The sequence below is a fragment of the Erpetoichthys calabaricus genome, chromosome 13 (assembly GCF_900747795.2).
Source record: "Erpetoichthys calabaricus chromosome 13, fErpCal1.3, whole genome shotgun sequence".
Classification (NCBI taxonomy): domain Eukaryota; kingdom Metazoa; phylum Chordata; class Cladistia; order Polypteriformes; family Polypteridae; genus Erpetoichthys; species Erpetoichthys calabaricus.
The window spans coordinates 33,963,258-33,987,769 of NC_041406.2; the positions used below are offsets into that span (position 1 = coordinate 33,963,258).

At 35.4% G+C, this 24,512-nt stretch overlaps 1 protein-coding gene across 1 annotated transcript in view; it reads right to left on the reverse strand.

Moving 5' to 3' along the window:
* Positions 1 to 11,592: 11,592 nt before the first annotated feature.
* Positions 11,593 to 24,512, reverse strand: part of bop1 (BOP1 ribosomal biogenesis factor) — a 171,909-nt gene continuing 158,989 nt past the window's right edge. Inside the window, exons 11-16 of the mRNA XM_028818103.2 lie at positions 19,601 to 19,733; positions 19,057 to 19,237; positions 16,661 to 16,949; positions 16,466 to 16,550; positions 15,254 to 15,361; positions 11,593 to 12,053 (exon numbers count right to left, since the gene is read on the reverse strand). Of these exons, the coding sequence (XP_028673936.2) occupies positions 11,900 to 12,053; positions 15,254 to 15,361; positions 16,466 to 16,550; positions 16,661 to 16,949; positions 19,057 to 19,237; positions 19,601 to 19,733 (950 nt within the window). The 3' untranslated portion in view covers positions 11,593 to 11,899. The remainder of the gene's footprint in view (positions 12,054 to 15,253; positions 15,362 to 16,465; positions 16,551 to 16,660; positions 16,950 to 19,056; positions 19,238 to 19,600; positions 19,734 to 24,512) is intronic.

Below are 24,512 nucleotides of genomic sequence, written 5' to 3' on the forward strand. Positions count from 1 at the left end.
GCGAGGGTTAAAGGTAAGGTTTGTAAGGCAGTGGTAAGACCAGCAATGAGGTATGGAGCTGAGACCTGAGCAGTAACGGGAGCGCAGGAGAAGAAATTAAATGTGTCAGAATTAAGAATGTTGAAATGGATGTGTGGAGTTACAAAAAAGAACAAAATAAGAAATTAACTAATCAGAGGTACCACAAAAGTGGGAGAGAAAGTGCAGGAAAGTAGATTGAAGTGGTATGATCATGATAAATTAAATTAAACTATGCAACATTCCATGATCTGCTTCTCGCAACTGAAGAGGGCCCCGTAGCGGATGTTTTCTAACTTGCACACCAACCACATGCGTTACCTGGTAAGTAACCACCCATACAATCAGGTCGGGACTCAGACTACAAATGCAATGAACATATATATATATATATATATATATATATATATATATATATATATATATATATATATACACACACGTATAATATATACATACATATATACATACCTACAGATAAAATAAATATCAGTTTGGGAAGATCTTTTGGTTTTGATTTACAATTTTTAACTAGCATTTTGATGTTGGCAATAGATAATTACTAAAGAAAGAAATTTGCATATCTTGGCTGCTCTTAAAAAATAACATTTTGTCTCAAAAGACCCTCTGTCAGTGCGATCTGAACACAACACAAACAAGTACAAAACAAATCCTCCTGTCATGCCTCTGGGGTCATCTTTAATTCACCAGACTGGCACCTTTGGAAGACCCCATTTAACATCTCACCTGTTAAAAGAACACATTCTCTAGACAATACCAGTGCTTTCCATTACAAAAAGAAAAGCTCTAAAAGGAAAAGGTTTAATGAATAAATAATAAATACGTTTACATATTAATTATTAGATTAGCACAATGTACTGTATATATATATATATATACATATATATATATATACATACACACACACATACATACACCCCTGTTTCTCCTCCTTATTCACAATGGGCAGATGGATTCTCCTCTCACCTCCTGTGTGGTCACTGTCTTTATCATCCCTAAACCCTCTTGCTAGAAAGACTGTTTTTATGAGACCGTAAGACCCCTAAGACCCCTTGATGTCAGGGTTGACTTTTGTTTTGATCTGGGTAGTACTGTAGTGCCCACTCTATTTACATTTTTCCACTTGCCACAGTGGAGACAAGGCTCATGTTGTATTTGTGAAGAAGGAGTGCAGAAGAGGTTACATGCATATGGAAGCCTAAACACACTCAGTGTCTTTGAGATCTGCACATATTGTGGTGAAGATGAACTGTGCAGGCTGTGAGGCAGGAACAGTCTGAAATGGAAGAAAATGGGATGCCGTGTGTTCTGCGTGGCGGAAATAAAACACCCACTAATTATATTTGCACCCCCACCACCCAACATCTGTGAGCTTTTTAACATTTAATGCCCGGAGCACGTACATAGAGATTTTAGCGTAAGGGTATGTGTCAGTAGGCCACCTGAGAGTCCAAGAGCACCCGCCGGACTCCATATGGATTCAATTCTTCTTACTTTCCAGTTTTGTTTTTTTTTTTTCTATTCACTTGAAAGGTATTCTGCTCATGAGCTGCAAAAGCTGGGATTTGTGGAGTTCCAGTTTTTAAGTCGGCTCAGTCGAAAGTCAAGCAACACCCCACAAAAGACGAGAAACGAGGTCGGCCACTGCCGATTGTTGCTTCCATCTGGAGGGCTGGAATGGCGAGTTCATCTGGCGTTTCTTCAAAGCCATGCTTGTGTCTAACACGCTGTTTGAAATAAGCAGAGGCCTTCCTTTTTCTTTCGATAATTAGCGCACTCAAATCAATTTAGCAGTGGTTTAAATCTGCCAGAGCCAACATTTCTAAAATATAATGATGTCATCGTAGACACATATGGATCGAAAAAAAGTCAACCTTTCCCTATTCGCTTAATTTAGAACAGATTGGAGTTAAGGTGGGTGCCAAAAGTTCATAGGCCTGTTTTAGCTCCAATTAAAAAGCAGTAAAGCCCGAGGTTCACATTGCAGGTGCCACAAATTGGGGTCAGACGGAATCGAGTCTGTTAGTTTGCTGAAAGACAGATTAGTTGGTCATAAAAACCAGGTCATTATCTGTCACAGCTCTGCAGAAAGCAGATGGATGGTATGTGTTGCATCTGCCAAAATCTGCAAAATGGAAATGCGGAGGACTCTTTTCATGGAAAGAAATGATAATAGCATTCAAGATCTTTATAAACTAGACTAACACCCAGGAGCAACTAGTTTAGAAAACCTTGGAACCACTGCAGCTTTCTTTTAGCTTCTGAAGAGATAAGCTATATAAACCATATTGAAGGTTGTGGGTTTTGAACCACAAATCAAAGACAAGGGTTTAGGCTCTCTAAATGGTCTACATTGTTGCGGGTGAAGTGGACAAGATATCCCAGGTTTCCATTTTTCTCCCAATGCTGCAATCTTAGACTCTAAGCGGAAAGAGGTATATTACAGGACAAATGCAAAACCCCCCCCCCCCCCCCCTCCCATTTCATCAAAGAACATACGATCCAGGTGAAAAATGGAAGAACATCCACTTTCAGAATGTTTCTTGGGCATTACCCTCATACTAATCAGGTAAGCCAAATATGACATTTTGCAGTTGTGCTGAACTTGGAGTAAAGGAGCAGATGGCCAGTATATTCCCTTTGTTTTGTATTTTCAGAAAAGTATTGAATTATTTTATAAATAAAGTATTAAATCAAGAGCGACCTCGTGTTCCTCCCCAGCTTCAAACAAGAAATGCTAGTTCATTTTGAGTGTAGGCATTTTATGCTCCCTTGAGGCTGACACAGCATACAGAAGCAAAAAAAGAAAAGCACCATTGAACCTTTTTGATGATTGGCGAGATGTGCTGTGCCCATTGCAGGTCATCATTAATGGTCATTTCAATAAAACTAAAGCTGCTTGCTAGAAATTAGTGAACTCGGTGGTGTTCACTTTATCGCGAGTTTGGTGACATTGTGTAAATGTTGGGGAACTAATACATTAAGGTCAATGGGGAACGACATATTGATTATAATGGTGCAATGGTCTTCTATGTGTCCCTGAGAGCTAGGATGTGTCTGTCAATTACTGCTGGACTATTCTGGCTAACAATGTGACCTGAGCTGTGAGGCAGCAGTGCCAACCACTGTTCCACCTATCCTCAAACAACAAGATACAGACAGAACAAATACTAGAAACAAAATACAATAAACATCCACAAACTAGCAACATGTACTAAAAAAAAATATCATTACACTCACAAAGTTCCAATGTTTGAGGTACACACTGGTTTGCCATGAAGCATTGGTGTGGGGACTGACTCATTTCCATTATTTGAAGCTGCGGGTTCTCATAGCTGAAATGTCTGTTTGGTCTCCCATCTACAGTATCTGTGCAGATGCTTTGCACTTTTTTCTTCCATCAAGAAGTTGGAGAAGCACTGTAAATAGCAATACATCTTTTGTTACAGTTCTCATAATGTACTCATAACAGTAAGGGTGAGACTGTTCTTTTGGCAGGTAGCAGGTTAACATCTTCTCTCATGGTTGATCGGACCAACCTAGGATGGTGGTGTCATTCCTAAATTTAACGATGGAATCTGGAATATTTCATTTACAGTAATGTGTTTGAGCACCAGTCTTTCACATCTTTTTATCACAGTTTGACAGAGCACCCTCCCTCTCTAGTCAAGGAGCCAGGCCACTTTTCTTTTCTTTGCCATGGGTCTAAGTGTAGTGATTTTTGAAACAGGAGGACAACCACAGGATAAAAGTGGCAGCTTTCAAGCTTTGATTAGATACAAGTTACAGTAATTCAAAGCACATCAAAAACTCACCCTTACAGAAGGGAACATAGATTTGGTTGTTCATCCCATTCCATGTGTTAAGACATTCAAAGACAATTCCATACCCATAGACTACAGTGACTCTCTCCTTTTTGGGATCCCACATCACAATTACAACAGCGGCTCTCTGCCCATATAATTATCATAAGCAAATGTCCTTCGGCAAGCAATTTCTTTTTAACCCTCAAACCCGCCTAATTTTTTTTTCCCCACAGCCACAGCTTTTTTCCAATTACTTGTCACTGTTGACACATTAAAGCACAGAACAAAGTACAGCACAAAAGAAAATAACAATGATATATGATCCTACTTACTACACCAAAAGCAAATACGGGATAATATTCTGAGCCACTGTATACACAAACAAAAGTCAAACTATTAAAACTTTAGCTGTGACAATCCTTGATATTAATTACAGCGGCACACAAACAAATGTAAATTAATTCTCCACCTGTGGGCTTGTGCACACTTTGAAAATTAGCTTCACAGTGCACAGAGGCAGGCGTCAGTCCGGCAGCTTTTTTTGTGGAGCATATTGAGCAGCGGCAGTGCCAAGGATTTATTTTTTTTTTTTTTACTCAGCTAGGCTATTTTCTAAATTTTGAAAGTAAAACCTTTAGATAACGACAGGAAATCCTTTACTCTAGTTGTGGTTAAGAATTTGAGGGATAATGAAATGCATAAAAATAGTTAATGAAATGCCAAATGCTAGGGAAAATCTTACACTGCTGCTGCAATGTCAGTAATGTGTGCTTGGCGGAATCTCCTTCTAGTCACTCAGCGGTTGAGTTGCATAGCATAAGAACCACTGGCAGCCAGCTGTGGCTAAAATGAAGGCCCTTTATTGATACTGGCCTTAATAGCATGCTTCACTAGCTCAGACTAATCCCACTAAGGGGTCACGTAAGGTGGGAGGCAACAAGATGCCCCTTCTGGTTCTACCTCCTGTTCGAGGCCTAAAAATGGGCTTGATTTGACAATGGTATGGCTCTTTACTGCTCTGGTTAACCTTGAATTTAAAGCAATGTTGCCATATGCGAATATTACATTTTATTTAAAAAGTGGTTGCCAAAGAAGCACTAACACAACCCCTTGCTGGAGTATCTCTGCAGGCGTTTATTTTGTAGCAAATGTAAGTCTGGGATACTAGAAGTTTGCTGTTAGGATGATACAAGTGAAAAAAATCTATTCAGTCATAGTTAAATCACACAGTCCATGCTACAGGGTGCATGACCTCATGACACCGTTGACTCATTTCATTCTGTTAGTCATTAAGGTCATAGAGCAAGACTGAAAAAGGTCAGCAGAAACCCTTGGTGTTGAACATGGCATCGTAGGACCTTGCATATACAGAAAGAGAACCAGGCCAATAAACTTATATTAAAGAGAAATTGATTCAGGAATGTTTGGTGGTCTGGATTATCCAGATAAAACACCTTGTTTTTAAACAGTGGCAAAGCTGTCAGTGTATGAATTCAGATCATTAAAATACAGGCCTGACCACATTACCTTGACTGTAGAAAGCTTCTGCCATTACACAAATATTGCTGCAGGACACCCCACTACAGGACACAGCAAATGTATTGCTAATGCTATACAGATAACTATAAATTATTCAAAGCTGAGGTAAAATGGTATAAATCACTACTATTGCATTGGCATCAAAACCTATGTGTTTGGGGCATTGTGAGCATACCTGTGGACTATTTGACACAAGTACATTAACATTTTTTTCATGGATGTTTCAATATTTTTTGCTGTTATTCAAACTGGGTCTCCACTGAAGCACACTGTATCAAGAATTTCATGATCTCTATTCTCCATGAACATATGAGCTTAAAGGTTTTTCTCAGCCAGAACTACAAATAACCTGGGTAAGATTTATATATTAAAAAAAAATCACTTTTGGGTTGACTACTCCATTAAACATCATACATGCATTAAAACTGTATACCTGGTTGAAAAATGGACGAATGCAATTTGCACATGTAGGAATAAACATACTTTGATAACTGACAGTGATTAATGACTCATTTCCAGTATTCAGTCATGAAACAGGAAATCTTTTGCAGTTAAGCACACTTGCTCATACTATTTAGTTCATACACATATGGGGAAGATGGGCAAACTCCATAATGACCTGACCAGGCTAGCAATCAAGTTTCAGCTCCTGAGGCTATCTGACATGAATGCTGGCTCTGTGCTGTCACTTTAACCATGTTAAAAAAAAAATCTAAATAATTTAGACTGATTGAGCTCAGAATCAACAGATCATAAAATCAAAACAAAACAGTATTTAAGCTTATAACCCATTTAATTATAAAATTACTGAAAAGGCCAGATGAAGTTTAGTAAAGAGGTACTATTTGACTCTTTAGCTAGTTATTTCACTAAAGAGTGAGAGTTTAGTTAATATGCAGACTAATTACATGATCCAATGGAATAACTTGATGATGTGCAAAACTAACATGGATAATCACATGTTATTTATATCACAAGGTACTTGCTAAAAGAACAGAAGGCAACTGTTACAAATTTATCATGTAAAATTAAGGGCTATTAGATTCTTTATTCAATTACCCGTTGGAATAACTCAACAGGCTAAAAGACCAAAAAGATAGAAATAATACTTTAGGTATTTCAGTGATTTATCTGACACATATTTTCAGTACTTACATAGGTACATGCAGCACGATTAAGGAAACCACTGTTAAAAATGTTTATAAAGGGGAGGTGTATCTATGCACCTAAAGGTATTTTCTACACTAGAATTTTGGTTCTTATGGCTCATTAAACATTACATTTACCAATGAGTTTTTTTCATTGTTGCTTATCTAATTTTTTGTCTACCAGAAACAGTTCAATAATTTACACACAAAAACTGCATGCAATTTTTATATAATACACATACTCACACATAAACTAGTCTACATGACTCAGTTGTTCACAAAGTTCACAAAATTCATTAAATATAAATTTTGCTTCAGATACTCGGGAAATGGCATTACAATCTCCTTTCAATACCTTGGAACAACCCTAGCCTTTACAAAAAAAGAATAAACATCAGAAGCTGAAAGACAATACAAAAAGGAAACATGTTATAGTAATTGCACTTAGGCAGATAATTTTCTCAGAATAAATACTACTTCTACATGACCTAAGAGGAAAAGGGATAGCAAATAGTACCACATGCTGTTCAATCTGTGTCACAAGGCATACTCATCTGCCAAGAATCTCTGCACATACACTCAGGGAGTTACTCATTATATTAACATGTTGCTTTACAATCAATCCTACCGTTTAGTACAAACAAATTAAAACAGAGGTTACAAACTCAGTTCTTGGAAGGTCACAATGGCTACAAGTTTTCATTCCAACCAGATCTTAATCAGTTGTTATGCATTAGAACATAATAAATGATTGTTAAATGAGCACGCTTTTCAGAAAAAAAACAAAAAACTTTAAACAATGTAGAATATACCATCCTATACGGCGATCTGCCTTACATCACACATTCTTTTTCTCCACATAATGAACAGCATGACTTGCACAAATTACCACACAAAGTAATAATATTTATAAATACTTCAAGGTAAAAACAACAGCAAACACGCCAGGTGACTTACTGACAGTAGGCACCCATAAACCATGACAAAAAAATGATTCTTCCTTGGCATCCTTTGTAGGTCTAAAGAGAACATTTAACACCATATATTGAATTTCATTTTAAAACAAATCTGATAACAGACAAATGATGCATCTTACTAAGGCTTATACAATGAGTCATGGGTGGAAGTGGATTAGTAATAATACATGCTGCAAGGGAAATCTGCTTGAGGTGAATAAGTTCAGGGATTCACCAGAGGGTGAATGTACAAATGGACCATAAATAACACTTGAAAAACTATCTGTCAGCAGTTAAACTGTCACAATCAGATTAGTTGGACTAGACAGATAATATAGGTTTTACTACAGTCTCACTGTAACCCTTTTATTTTTTAAAAGACTAAGTTCATTAGTAATGCCTAAACGACAGTACATTTTTAATTCAGAAATAACAACAATCAGTTCTAGTGATGAACAAAATGTGGATCAACACAACCACTTTCTGGGAAATTACACACTAGACTGTAGATGTTAAGTTAGGGTCATTCTTCTATCCGATTTATCTGAACCAAAATGTCAATGAACAGTTAACCAAAATAAACACTTTTAAATGCACATAGTAAATGGCAGCAGGGGGAATTAACCCTGAAGCCTACGAAAAAAGCTGTGATGCTGGGCCACCTTAAATTCCTTCACACCATCATCATCAGCGTCTTTGTTTTGCAAATGTGTCATTCAGCACAAGCAGCCTGCTATCCCATCCCCCACCAACACAACGTAAGACGCAAAATTCTCAGAGCTCAAGTCTGTTTATCTGGGTGTGAGGTGTCAGGAATTGTATTGGGAAAATAACATATTGTTACATGGAATACATACATCTCATGTGTGTTCAGTGACTACAACGATCTGGGTAAATGTAGGATAGGAAAAGCAAGGAAAGAAATGTTGAACACATAACTAAAACTAAATTTTTTCATGTTATAGTAATAATTAACAAATGACGTGAAGTGTATAATGGGTGAAGACTGAAGTCCAAATATCAAATAAATACTTTCACAAAAGATATAACAAAACAAGCACACATTTTTGCTGCCTGTACTGATTGACACATTTGCGAAACAAAGATGCTGATGATGAGGTGTGAAGGAATTTAAGGTGGACCGGCATTACGACTTTATTCATAGGCTTCAGGGATTCTAGCGTTAAATATCTAACAATCCTAAAATGAGAAGAATTCAGACAGTTAGGGCATTTTTCAAAAACACCAACAAACTGTGACATAAAATACAACAAGCCGACGGTGTATGTACAGTATACAGTGCATCCGGAAAGTATTCACAGTGCATCACTTTTTCCACATTTTGTTATGTTACAGCCTTATTCCAAAATGGATTAAATTCATTTTTTTCCTCAGAATTCTACACACAACACCCCATAATGACAACGTGAAAAAAGTTTACTTGAGGTTTTTGCAAATTTATTAAAAATAAAAAAAACTGAGAAATCACATGTACTTAAGTATTCACAGCCTTTGCTCAATACTTTTGTCGATGCACCTTTGGCAGCAATTACAGCCTCAAGTCTTTTTGAATATGATGCCACAAGCTCGGCACACCTATCCTTGGCCAGTTTCGCCCATTCCTCTTTGCAGCACCTCTCAAGCTCCATCAGGTTGGATGGGAAGCGTCAGTGCACAGCCATTTTAAGATCTCTCCAGAGATGTTCAATCGGATTCAAGTCTGAGCTCTGGCTGGGCCACTCAAGGACATTCACAGAGTTGTCCTGAAGCCACTCCTTTGATATCTTGGCTGTGTGCTTAGGGTCGTTGTCCCGTTGTCCTCCTGAAAGATGAACTGTTGCCCCAGTCTGAGGTCAAGAGCGCTCTGGAGCAGGTTTTCAACCAGGATGTCTCTGTACATTGCTGCAGTCATCTTTCCCTTTATCCTGACTAGTCTCCCAGTCCCTGCCGCTGAAAAACATCCCCACAGCATGATGCTGCCACCACCATGCTTCACTGTAGGGATGGTACTGGCCTGGTGATGAGCGGTGCCTGGTTTCCTCCAAACATGACACCTGGCATTCACACCAAAGAGTTCAATGTTTGTCTCATCAGACCATAGAATTTTCTTTCTCATTGTCTGAGAGTCCTTCAGGTGCCTTTTGGCAAACTCCAGGTGGGCTGCCATGTGCCGTTTACTAAGGAGTGGCTTCCGTCTGGCCACTCTACCATATAGGCCTGATTGGTGGATTGCTGCAGAGATGGTTGTCCTTCTGGAAGGTTCTCTTCTCTCCACAGAGGACCTCTGGAGCTCTGACAGAGTGACCATCGGGTTCTTGGTCACCTCCCTGACTAAGGCCTTTCTCCCCTGATCGCTCAGTTTAGATGGACGGCCAGCTCTAGGAAGAGTCCTGGTGGTTTCGAACTTCTTCCACTTACGGATGATGGAGGCCACTGTGCTCATTGGGACCTTCAAAGGAGCAGAAATTTTTCTGTAACCTTCCCCACATTTGTGCCTCGAGACAATCCTGTCTTGGAGGTCTACAGACAATTCCTTTGACTTCATGCTTGGTTTGTGCTCTGACATGAACTGTCAACTGTGGGACCTTATATAGACAGGTGTGTGCCTTTCCAAATCATGTCCAATCAACTGAATTTACCACAGGTGGACTCCAATTAACCTAAAGAAACATCTCAAGGATGATCAGGGGTAACAGGATGCACCTGAGCTCAATTTTGAGCTTCATGGCCAAGGCTGTGAATACTTATGTACATGTGCTTTCTCAATTTTTTTTTTAAAATAAATTTGCAAAAATCTCAAGTAAACTTTTTTCACGTTGTCATTATGGGGTGTTGTGTGTAGAATTCTGAGGAAAAAAATGAATTTAATCCATTTTGGAATAAGGCTGTAACATAACAAAATGTGGAAAAAGTGATGCGCTGTGAGTACTTTCCGGATGCACTGTACGTACAGATTATACTGTATGAGTGAATACAGAAAACACTGTAGTTATTAATCAAACATGAAGCTTGCCTGGCATACTTACACAATATTACAAGAAACTTAATTTTACAAAATTAACATTAATTACATCAGCTCATGTTAAAGAAAAGCCAAAGAATATTCTACTTTGTATGCTAAATTCTGAAAACATCTTACCAAAGATTATAAAAAAAATTGGAAAAGACTACAAGTTAATGACTTGAAAAAAGTCCCCTAGTTCAATGTTTCTCAACTCACTTTTTTCCAATGGATTTGCATTGTTGTCACAATGGTGTCCCCCATCCCCCCTTGGTGAAACAATCATGATTGTCAAAATGGAGCGGGATAGGTGCAAACCACTATCATTTTAAACAATTGCTACTTGTGTCCCACCGGTGTGAGTATTCCAAATTATTTGTAATCTACACTTAAGTTTCTCAAGATATTGCTTTTTGTGTCATACAGGACAAATTATATTTATCACCTTACTAAAACAGTAAAATAACCACAGTACACATGAAATACTTAAGGACTCATGAATAACTTTCCATTCTATGCATGGAATTCATGACAGACGACTACTGAATGTAGGGAGGTTGCATAACAACTACCACAGGACCCTAGCCGACATGTACTGAACTTATGAAAGCACTGTAGCGCATTTTATGCCAACTTCATTATACAGGAGCTTTGTTCTCTTACAGGATTTATTACTGAAGGTATTGCTGTGTTTTTGACCCATATCTACTTTAAGATCTTAAGTAATGAAAATTATGAATATGTTAATATGAACCTTTTATTACATTACCTTTTCTCATATCTTGCAAAGATTTATTAACATAGTTACTGGAAGATGTTATTTAACTGTTAAAGGAAAAACATTAAATCAACTAGGTTTAATAAAATTTTAAGAAGGAGGTGAAATAAACTAACTTTATTCTAAAAACATTTTTGAAAATGTATTATGTTTAATATTCATTGATTCAGAACTACTCTGTCACTGGGAACAAGTTAAGTTTTCATTCTCAGAAACAAACTCATTTATGACACTTTATTTTCATACACCTTTCTGACTTTGTTATTAACTACTTATCTAAAATATGCTACAAAGAAAAATAAACAATGAAACAGTTTAGATTTTTTTTATTTCTTTGAAGAAAGTTTATTGGCAAAAATTTATAAGCCTATGATATTTAAAATTCATAAGCATATTGCATTTGTAAAAGAGACCGCATTTGCAATGTCATTCATTAACATATACGCAAAAAAAATGACAAAATTACACTGCCAAACTTTTTTCTAGCTTTTTCATTATATAAAAATGCACATCTTGATAACTTTTACTTCTTAGACAAAGTTACACCAAAGAGTTTTATAATACAGGTAAAATTCGTGTTAACCAAGTTACAATACCAAAGAGAAACAATTTTAATCCAAAAGGCAGCCAAATTAGGTATAAAGTCGTATTGTGGAATCTGCTCCTGATGAAAACACCCAAGGCTGGGTGGGATGGAAAAGTACATCCAGTACTCCCAGGTCTCTTGTAATTTCATGTCCCTTGAGAACCTTTACAGGCACTATCAGAGGGTTTTGAAGAAGGTCACTGAAAATGAGAAAATAAATAAGGTACCATTTACTTTTCACTTGGAAGGTCACATTTATCATTAAATATTAACACATACAAAGTGCTATTTGTTAACTCAACAACTGTCTTGAGATGATCCAAATAAAACAGACATAAGCCTACTGCTTATAAGTTTTGGTCAATTTAGTTTGACAGGGATATTTAATTTTGTGTGCATACATTCTTTGCTCAATTTATAGTTTGCATCCCATACATCAAAAAAGGCTTAATTTAGTTTATAGTGCCTTACTTACAGACAGATCTGGTTCACTGCCTTGTTATAAAGAGGAAGTTCACTTGGCAGAACATAGTGTGATTCAAAATTAACTTGCATAATTTTTCCTTAAAAGTGCTAAATCTGAGATGTTTTTAACACTCTAACAAATAATTTTCCATAAACACACACAACAACCTACTGCTTCTTGACAACTTATGTGTGACATATTTTCTTCAGTCACCCCCTTTCAGACTTTCATGATGTGGAGCAAAGCAGAATCTTTTATTATTGACGCTTACAAAAAACAAACCTATATTGAAAAAAGCAAACTAACAGTTAATTAGAACATTTCTATATGTAAAAATAGAAAATATACATGTCATATACAGAAATATTGAAACAAATATTGCACACAATGGATTTGCAAGGATTACTTCAACATTGGGAAGGACAGGGATGCAGTTACAAGTTATGTAAACTGAGATTCTGAGGGGAGTTGTAGGGGTTAGCAAGTATGCGAAGGTATGCTCTATTTGTACTAGCAAGAAATACAAAAATCGTTCTGGTTATCAGCACAGGTAATGATAAGTATAATATATTGAGCTCATACACCTAATCCAACTTGGGAACAGCAGCCATTTGTAATATGATCCTAAGTAGCATTTTATTTAAGTAGATAGCTATTGGATGAATGTTGTGTGCGTGTTCTTTTCTACATTTTATCTTAAGGGGCATGACTGTTTACTGATATGCCTGACCTTGCTATGCTTTTCTCTATTAAAAATAAAGTTCAGTTTTATCTAAAAAAATAAGTCGTCTCACATTCTGTATCCAATGCTTATGAGGAGGTAAAATAGCTACATGTTTACTGATTCCTGAACTGAAATCATACACCATCACAGAACATTATTTTACTGTGTTAATCAAAAGTCTACCAGGCAATCATTATTGCTAACTGCCAAAATTTAATTTATATACTGGCTTACACAATAAACACCATTGCCAAGTGCTTTATATTAAAAGGTAGTTAGTGCTTCTGTCTCACAGCTGTACTGGCTAGATTTCAAATCCAAACCCAGTCACAGTCTATGTAATCTGAGCATTCTAGCAATGGCGACATATTTTTTTCTGTTTACCTCATGTTACCTCACAATTTTCAAAATATGCACTCAAACTAGAATATCATCTTTAAGTTGACTTTGTGGGAGTGATTGTGGATTTGTGTTTAATTGTGTCCTGTGATGACCTGCAATTTAGTTTATCGTTGGCTCTTGTCCCTTGCCACTCTAGACAGGAAGGAATTTAAGTTTTTATGATGCGAATAAATCAAGGTTGCCACTATATTTTCTAGATACTGGGCAAGAGTTTGAATTTGGTGTTCATGGTGAAAGGCATTAAATATTACAAAACTAGTTTATAACTTCCGAATTTGCACATATTCTACTAGAGAGCAACTTTTTGCACCCATTCTCCAGGTTTAGGAACCAAGGCCATTACATGTCACACTCAGGCACAATTACACATACAGACTAGACCATATTAATGTCTAAATAAAGGTAGTAAATGGACTAAAACAAATAAAAAGCAATATTTGTATAACTTAACAGCCAAAAGTGTTCAAATTGTCACAAGTTGGTTTATGTAACAATGTGTAAAGCATTACTTCTAAATGCACGCCACCACTTCAACAGTATAAACTTGTGTGCGTGTGTATTTAACTAGTATTATTATATTTTAATAGAGCAGATAAAATAAATATTAAAATGTGCATACAATAATGTTTACACAAAATATTAGTGTCTTTAAAATAAAATATTAATTTTTTTGTGAAATGTGTGAACAAATATAAAGCCAACAATATTTATGAATGTTGGTAGGCAAGTTTGTACATTTTTAAGACAAGAGATTAAGAAAAATTTTAAAGCATGAATTGTAAAGGGATAATGAACTGCAAGCAATATATTGTTCCCTATAGAATTCGTTAGCCCCCTGGTTTATAACTTGTGCACAAATTAAGTACAGGTAGGTCTCTATTTACTGTCTTGACTTAGGCAATTCCACACATATGAATAATTGTCATCTAGCAACCCTTAATGCTTTTACTTACGGACAAAGCAAATTAGCTTCAACTTGGACGAATGCATAGCAGCTGTTACTAATGCAGAGGCAAAAGCTAGTAGAGTATGTACTTAGTTAGCATGCTCAATCACCTTGTTTTTTCTTGCCTGCCTACCAAATGTAACCGGTACTGTACGCAGCCGCACAAGAAGCTCTGTCACACGTAAACGACTAGCAGTAAGGTGACCTTACAGTGGTAAAACCATAATGTAATTTAAAGTACCTCCGGTAGAATAGCCCATTTGTGGGGGTGATTCCTCAGCACAGCCAGCACACTCCTCTCAATTGTCAGTTAGTGGTTGATTTTTGTGCCATCATTATGTCTTTTTTAAATCAATGAGGTAAATTATCATTAACAAAAACTGTAGCATGTTTAAGCATAATGTTAACATTAACATACTGTATACACAAGTGGTTCAATTTAGTTTAAATTATTTGTGTTTTGTAATTTAAAGTACAGAATTATTGGCTGTCATTTTAGTTTGAAAGTTTTATGTAAAATAAATAATAAAGTATTATACGTTATTGAATACTTCCCTTTAACAGATATTTTTCAGTTGCAAGTTCTAACTCAGGTTATGAATGTTCACAGAAGAAAATTGTTTTGGATTTTTTCATGAAATGTCAAAATGTGTTAAACTTTCTAAGTAAGTCTAAACCAAACATCCTGCAATTGCCAATAGAAAACAAAATAAAACTGTGCTCCAAAATGATTTAATGAGGATTAATGTGTTTAGGCATACAGACTGTACATGTTAATAAAGTTCAAATTTCTAGAGGAAAAACACTCCCATCATTTGCAAAACAAAGATTTTTAATTCAGCAACAACAAGGAAAAACTTACTTATAAACCATGCCGTGGCAGACAATAATACTTCCATCATCAGAAGAGGAGGCAAAAAGTGGGTAATGCTTATGGAATGCCACACCTCTGAGCGCTTTCTTGTGGTGCCTATAAAATAGTTTTGCATACATATTAAAAACAATTATCACAAAAATCAAAAGTTTTTATATGTATATAGTAGTTGATACATTGAAGAATGCTTTATATAATCAACACTGAAATGTAATTTACACTGTTGAAAAAGAAAAAAGCATGTCCTTAAACAACAAAAGGTGAGAGACTGGAACAAAAGAGATGAGGTATTTGAAACAGTTAAACATTAGTTATTAGTTAGCAGACCAAATTCTCATTTCAACACTTAAGTCTTTTCTATTGTTATAAAATACATTTCTAGAATTAAAAACAAACATACACGCAAACTAATTTAATGTAGTTCATTCAATATCCTACATAATATTGTATACACAAAACAATAATGATATTATTTGATGCAAGTATGAGCGAAATATTCAGGATTAGGTAACACTTCACCAATAGCTTGCTTTAACTACAGGCCAAAATCACTTATGAGCAATAACTAACAATAAAGAGAAGAGGATCTATATTTATGTAGAATGCAGTTAAAACTGTTTTAAAGAATCACTAAAAGCAAAACAAGCACCTGTAAAAACATAGGAAATTGTTTTTCATTTAGTATTTAACATTGTACACTCCTCCACTATAGTACAAATGAAAAGCAACACTCTGCATCTTTTTAAAAAAGTTTTAAAAAGATTTTGCTATCTCTAAATTTAGTCTTACTGGCAGATTTTTGATTCGCTACATATTTGAGACAAAATTATTATTTTTTTCTTTTTTGAGTTTCATTGATTAACATATTCCTATGTGGTCACAAAATATCATAAAATGTGTTCTGAATTAAAAGCAGATTTCCTAAATTATTGAGGGAGTCAAATATAAACCTGTATTTTAACCTATTAATATATATATATATATATATATATATATATATATATATATATATATTTATAAATATATATATATATAAAAAACTGCCATCATATGACATTAAGAGGACACTACATGATAATCTTTTCAGACCACCTTTTCTTTATAGAATAAACTGATCATACAAATAATTCAAGTAAAGGGGATCACTAACTGTGTATCTATTATTTTCAGACTTTTTTTTTTTTTTTTTAATTAACTTACCGCAGAACTTTATAAGGCTTTGTAGACAAATCAAGATCAAACCAGGTTAGCTTACTGTCATAACTTCCACAAATAATGTTGTCACCTATGAAACAAGTTTCACTGTTAAAAGCACATAATGAGAAATAATTTGCACTGGAACACAATGAAACATATGATTTAATTTTAGTTTTGCATTAGTTAAACTGGACGTACCTCCCGGATGGATATCCATACTAGAAATCCACTTGCAGCTTGCTACCAGCTTTTTGGTTAGTTCTTGCTTAATGAGATTGTAGACTCGCACATAACGTTGAGTAGCCACAAAAAAGAAGGGTCGGAGAGGATGAAAAGAGACACACTGAACCAACCCCTTTGCCTTATTGAAAGGGCACTGGCTTCGTCTTTTACTTAGCTGGTGAATTAAGACTTGCATATTTCCATTGTCCAAGAGAACAGAGGCAAAATAATCACCCTTGCCATGCCAGGTGACTTGCTTAACATGCTGTTGGGGGAAAAACAAACCAAAACAGTATTTCATTTGTATGTGTTACAAAACAGTCAATAGTATTTGCACAAACCTTTACTTGACTTGGCATAATAAAAATTACTAAGGATACAGTAATCAAATATAGCTTTTCAACTGTCTACACATGTTTGTCAGCATTACATTTTATGCTTAGCTTTGCTCAAAAATTGTGTCATGTCAAGAAATGAAAAGTCTTCACTTGGGTGGCCACAGCCATTACTCAGTAGGGACACCAGCTGGATGAAAGGACTGGGGAAGAGAGCATCTGCGAGGCACTGCCTCCCCTGGGATGCTAGAGGGCAATGCTCCTGGGTGGCTGTAGCACCATGGATTCCTGGACAGCCATCTTGGTGAATTGCCGCTGAGGCTCTCACCAGGAAAAACAAAATGAAAATAATAAAGACAATTTTGTAAAGGATACCTCTCATTCAATGGTAAAATAAATAACAAACGTAAAAGGTCTGTAAAGAAGATAAACATATGCTTTTAATTCCCAACATGTGGAGCTAAATTAGACAAATCAATATTCTACCTCCAGTATTTTGCTACGAGAAAAGGCATGCTAGATAGCAAAAAAATTTCATTTCAGACTAACTGTTGGGCACTGTAGAAATGCTTCATGCAACTGGCAACACAATTCATAGGAGTTGTCCTACCAGGTAAATTAATATTTTGATGCTTCTTTTCAACATTCTGCTTCTAAAAATGTGGAATTTAGCTAACATTACATTCCAGCAATTTCTCCATTTTGCATTCAGAATTTAAAGTGGATTTCATTGATTTATCAATAACTGAACCTAAACCTTAAGTTTCCTTCAAAACTATATAACTATTTTTTAAACTAAACTGGGTTTAAGATCATGTTCCACATACTCCTCTATGAAACTGCAGCTCATTGACTGTACCTGTTAAGATACCGTACAATGATTCCTTTTGCATTGGAAACTATCACTGCCTGTGAATGAGTCATACGTGTCTCATTCATTTAATGAATTTATAGCAAATCTTACAAGTAGCATGTTGTTAGCAGTCAATAGGTTAAAAAAAAGGAGAAACACATTTTCTTATTTTAATTATGCATTTTTCTATTTGTTTTGTTAGTGTCACCTCTGTTTATTACACGTTTTAACATTTGTAATGGTAGGCATATGAATTATTTGATTACATTTTTGTGATCTAGATCTTGTTGATGAATCAAAAGAATCAATTGTCTTATATCATGTAGCTCAAAAGAATCATAACAGCAGAGTAAACTGTAATGCTCATCACTATAATGGAAACTGACAGAAGAAAGAACTTAAAACTTAAGATACAAATACAAATATTTCGAAATTTCTTATGAATGGGAATCTTAAACTACAGCTCTTTTCTGAATGCTGAATATAAGAAAGAAAAAAAGACAAGCTAATTCAACAATGAGATCAATTAGAGGGAAAATGATTGTTCAACCAGTTTCACAACCATTCAAAGATCTGTAAGCCACAGGAGGTCTTTTTAGGACTAGAGTTGGGAACCATTGTTCTAGATTGTGAAATAGCTGATGTAATGTAAGAATGCTGAAAATAATAAGTTATGGCAAATATTACTTCTGAATAAAGTATTTTAATAGCTGAAAATGGCAGGATATTTTCTTCTGTTTCATCTTTCACTGAACAATGGTAAGATTTTTTTGGCATAAAGTTATACTGGCTTTTGGGATCAGGGACCAACATTTAAAAGATTACACTGGCTAGTTAGATGACATTTACTATTTAAGACGTCTGACCTAAATTAAAGTATAAGTTAAGGTGAAGTGTAGCTATAAGGATTTTATTTAACATGTAAGAAAAAGTTTGCATTTTTTGTTCAGATTAGCATTAAAATAATAATAAAAATGTTAATTTTTCTCTGTATACCTCCTCTTAGGTGTAACAGGTGTTCATTTAAATGAAAATTATTGCTCTTACATGCAAGTCAGCATTCACAAATTCAGTAAGTCATAAAACACACACCCATTTCTGCCGTGCTAATTTTGCTCTGCATATATATATCTTCAGTAGACAAAGCATCAATTCACTTTGTAAAAAAGATAAAAAAATAATACCTTTGGATGTCTAATAGTGATTCGGAAACCTTGATTAAATTCTTCACCCTCTGATGAGACCCACTTAACGCTTTGGGATTTCTCTTCCTCTGGCTCCACATATGAAGAGATCAAGAGATCAGTGGCATTGGAAACAATTTTGTCTCCCAGGAAAGGGTTCAATAAAATAACACTCTGTTCCCTATATTCAGCAAAAACAGAAACATTTTAAATCTTGAATTTGTTGTCTCTTATCTTAAACATCAAAATGCAAACAAATAACTAATAAACTATTACAAACATACATTTACCACACTTATTAAAAGAAGAATAATGTACTGCAACACAGGCACAACAAAAAAGTTGTACATCAATTTTGCACGTTTAGTGATTTGCTTTATAGAAAATACTTTTTTTTTTTTTTTTTAGCTACAATGCTTATATTCTGTGTTTAATCTTTGACTACAGCAGAAATGTGTATTGAACAATTATAGTGTAAGGTACTTCAAACAAGTTACCATTAACCTTGAATTTGTAATTGAATAACATTCTGGATGTAACTTACACAGAAAATGCAAGCAGGCTAAATGCTGGGTTGGGATTCCACGCAATACTTTTTACAGCTCCCTCTACTTTGATGGTTTTCAAACAGCGAGCTGTGCTGACTTCCCACAGCTTGACAGTGCAATCATCACAGCCTGAAAATGGCAAGAGATACCAAAACAGAAACCAACGTTAAGTTTACACTGTTTACACAGAACATGTGTGCACAAAAGACATATTGATCAGTAGACTAGGAGTACAACAGAAATAATTCCCCAGAATAAAAGATCTCTATATAAAGACATCAGGCTGGAGATCAAACATCAAGTTAAACCAAATAACACTTGCTGGTCTGATTGTGTTTGACTAAAATATTGTTTTATTGCATTAAATGCTTTTATTTAGATTAATAAATATGCAAAATGTTCTCAAAACAGTGTTTCTCGATTCAGAATGTTAGTTAAATATTCTGTAACACACTATTTTATATACAGTACAATCTGAATTGTTCAGTTGATCAAGTCACAAGTATTTTGAATTAGAAAATATCCTTTTTTTATATTTGATGAATTTAACAACATTAAGAAAACGTTTATTAAAATGTACTTAATAGCGGCTTTGTGGTAAAAACACATATGCCAAACATTTTAAAAAGAACCTATTTGAAAAACTCTAAGGGCACTACTGTATAACAGAGCAGAAAACAACTTGTTACTTATTGTGTATTTTCTAGTGCTGCCAATTATGTGACATGGTTTAAATCCTGATCACTTCCAGCTTTTCACAGTAAATGATTGAAAAATAATTAATAATGTTAATTTGCTGAATTTACTCATTAGAAGAAATAAAAAATAAACAAAAAATGTAGACTGGCTTATTTAAGAAAAAGAAGTACTGTATATTCTATTAACCCAGCAGATGAAGTTAAAGTTAACATATAAAGAAGCTAGTTGTTGCCAATTTGAGTGACTTGCTTAAATAGAGCCACAGGCTTTAGGTTTGACGGCACAAAATTTATTTGAGCTTTGCAATTCAAGTATTAAGAATCAACTGTTCGTGTTTATGTATAAATGTATCATTGCTGACATTAATTATGATCTATAAAATAAGTATGTGTTTGTTTACAAATCTTTACCACTGAAGTAAGGAAAAATTGTAATTTTCTGTAACTTCACATTTTACAGCATATGTTGCAATTAATATAATAAAGTTTAATTAGGAAAAGTTCATGTGCAAAAACTGTAATTTATTTCAAGCTATTGAGTAAGAAAAATACACCTCTGAAATGTCAAAAACATACAAGTTAATATTTAACACTGCTTTTGATTATATTGCTTTTGATGAAGTGTTTTATTTTAGATGGAAAACAAAAAACAAACATATTATTTATTAACATGGCAAGATTTAACTCTGTAAAAATAAACTATTCCAGAGTATCTCCCTGTTCTGCTAGGAAAATGAAGTACACTGCTGTTGTGGAGAGAAAGAAGAGTGTGGCTTAACAGAACTTGACAACTAGATAAAAGTGTTGCAAAAAAAAAAACAAACCAAAACAACCATATATGTGTCGCATTATTTTATTATAAGCCACACAATGGCATACTCTCACTTAGATTAAAAGCTTCAATGTTTTCCATGTTTTGGCAGACTCTTATGCGTTTCATAGTAAAATACAAGGTGTATTTCATTCATTAAAGCATGCTAAAATTTTAGCTCCTGTGAGTGTTGTAAACTTTGATACAAAACTACCTCCAACTGAAATCAAGGTATTATTTTTAGACTCCAAAACGCAAATTACTTTTCTTAATACCTGCACAACCTATTAAAACAAAAACAACAAAAAAAGTTTTTTGGCAACCACTATGAGGAGGGTGGGGTTTCATAACTAAAAAACCATAATCACTTTTTAACTACTTTGTACTGTAATGATAGATACAGAATGGGAACTGCCCTGAAAGCCATGTCCTGTCAGTGGTTTTAAAAAAAAAAAAAAAAGAAAGAAAAATGCCGTCTAGTGAGCAAAGCTGTGGTAAAGAGCTGGAAAGTGACAGGAGTCACCATTACGACCCAATCGGATGATGTTTGAGCCTTAACTAGTGAAAAGTACATGAAACTGAAATACTCAAGTGAAAAGGCTATTGTGGTTGCCGGGAATGCAACTGTAGCAACACTAAACTATAAATTTAATGTGGCAGAGTTGGAAATGATTACATCTTTTAAAATTTAAGGGAGACAAACAAAACTAACAAACAAAAAATACAAAACCAAAAATGTATGCTCTTTAACCAAGGGTTGTAAAGATTTAATTTCAACTTTTTTTTCTTAATCCTAGACGATGCCAACTCATTTAGACTCAAATACGATCCATAAATGTCTTCAAGATGTTTTTTTTTCCTTTACGTCTATAGAATTTAGTCTTCCTGCCATTACAGATTATACTAAAGCAATGTCAATCAATGTGGAAAAAATGTAAATGCAGATTTTTTTTTGATTGTGACATTCTGCCCATTCCCAAGTAACTGTAAGTAAATGCTTGTTTAGCTTTCTGGCTACCTCTCTCAGGAAATCTCCTTTTAAACGAGTGGATAAAACTTATACAGTCTCCATGTTCATGCATAAAGTGAAAGACCCCTTTTCCTCTACTTTAGCAGGCTACTGCAGTCTTTCTGCATAAGATCATACCGGAAGGTCACAGCTGTTGCAGGTACATGGTCCATATTTCAATTTACAGATGTGGACAAATTTGTTGGAACCCCTACACAAAAAAAGAAGAACCCAAAATTGTCTCTGAAATAACTTGAAACTGACAAAAGTAATTGGCATCCATCAATGTCTATTTCCTGTTTAACAAAATCACACTGCTTTAGAGTTTTGATTTAACAGAATATTTAAAATAATAATACAAATGAAAATGGCACAGAGAAAAATGATGGGACCATTAACGCAATATTTTGTTGCACAACCTTTAGAGGCAATCACTGCAAACTAGCAATTGTTGTAGCTCCCAATTAGACTCCACTCTAATTGCTCCAGCTATTTCAGGTTTGAAGGGAGTCTTTACTAGACTGCATGTATCAGTTCTTTCCATAGATTATCAATAGGATTTAAATCAGGACTCATAGAAGGGCACTACGGCACAGTCCAATGTTTATCCTTAGCCATTCTTGGGTGCTTTTAGATGTGTGTTTTGGGTCATTATCCTGTTGAGAGATCCATGACCTGCAACTGAGACAGAGCTTTCCAACACTGGGTAGTATGTTTCACTCCAGAATGTTTTGATTGTCTAGAGATTTAACTGCTACCTGCACAGATTCAAAGCATCCAGTACCAGTTGCAGCAAAGCAGACCCAAAACATAACCGAGCCTTCTCCATGTTTCACAAGCAGGCATGGTGTTCTTTTCTTTGAAATCTTCATTATTTTTTCATCTGTGAACATACAGCTGATGTGACTTGCCAAAAAGTTACAGTTTTGATCTCATCTGTCCAAAGGACAGCCTCTCGGAAGCATTGTGGCTTGTCATTAAGCATTTTATCAAACTCCATTATGGATTTTTTATCTTTTTCTTTAAATAGTGGAGTCTTCCTGGGTTTTCTTCTATTTAGCCCACTGTCACTCAAAAAGTAATGGATAGTGCGATCAGACACTGATGGACCTTAACCTTAGAGTGCAGTTTATATCTCTTTGAAGTTGTCCTTGGCTCATTTTCTACCATTTCCATCATCCTTTTGCCCATTCTGGCATCACTTTTACTCTTGTGGCTGTATTCAATCAGTCCCGTGTCTTTAACATGCTTGTATACAACTTTCTTTCAGATCTCCTCAGACAACTCTCTCCTTTGATGTCTCTGGTTCATGTTTGTGTGGGACACACAATGATACCAAATAGCAGAGTGACAACCTTTCTCCATTTAAGTAGGCAGAAAGATTGATTGCCTGCTGTGGGTTGGCACCCTGCCCGGGATTGGTTCCTGCCTTGTGCCCTGTGTTGGCTGGGATTGGCTCCAGCAGACCCCCATGACCCTGTGTTTGGATTCAGCGGGTTGGAAAATGGATGGATGGAAAGATTGATTGCATGATTGGAGAGATGTGGGACACTAATTAAAAAACAGCTATTTTGGAAAAATTGCTCTAATACAATTATTTATGAACTTTTCAAGGGGTACTAACAAATGTGACCGGGACATTTAAGAATATCTTTGTAGAATATGCAATACTTTAACTCTTTAAACACTTTCTTTGCTTTACTCGATGACATATCAGAGGCATGCAGTTTTACATGGGACAACTGGTTTTCATTTAGTCATTTTTCAGAGGCATGCAGCACTTTTTCCAATGAGTTCTAAGGGTACCAACAAATTTGTCCATGTCTGCATGTTTTTTCAGTTTGCCTGCTACCAACGTATTTTTTTTCTTTATTTACAGATTACAAGACTTCTCACCATTGTTTCAAATTTTCAAAGTATCATAAACTCGCTGCATTTTGACAGTCAATTAACTTGTTGCCTGAGAGTGCTGGTGGCTGTACAAATGTTTTTGTGATAAGGTGAGTTCAGCTGCAGTTTTGACCCATCATTTTCCTTTTAACAATCTTTTATGGTACAACAAACTTGAGATATCAGACAGAAACATCTCTTTTTTGCTTGCACGGTTCAAAACTCCCACTTTTAAACATATGGCTGCAATATCTGTATTATACTTCCAGCTCAGTGCTCACTGGCGGACAACTCTCACTTATAGGCGCCCACCCTTATTTCTTAAGACAAAATCAGAACTGCTTCAATTTGTTGTAACTTTTTGATAGTTCAGTGTTACTGATTCTATAGGGATGTCATACTACATAACTGCTAATTGTAGCCATGCACCCTGACTGCCACATCTCACTGCGTGGACAAAGGCTATGACTGAATTTTACTAGAAAATTTGTTTAGAGTGA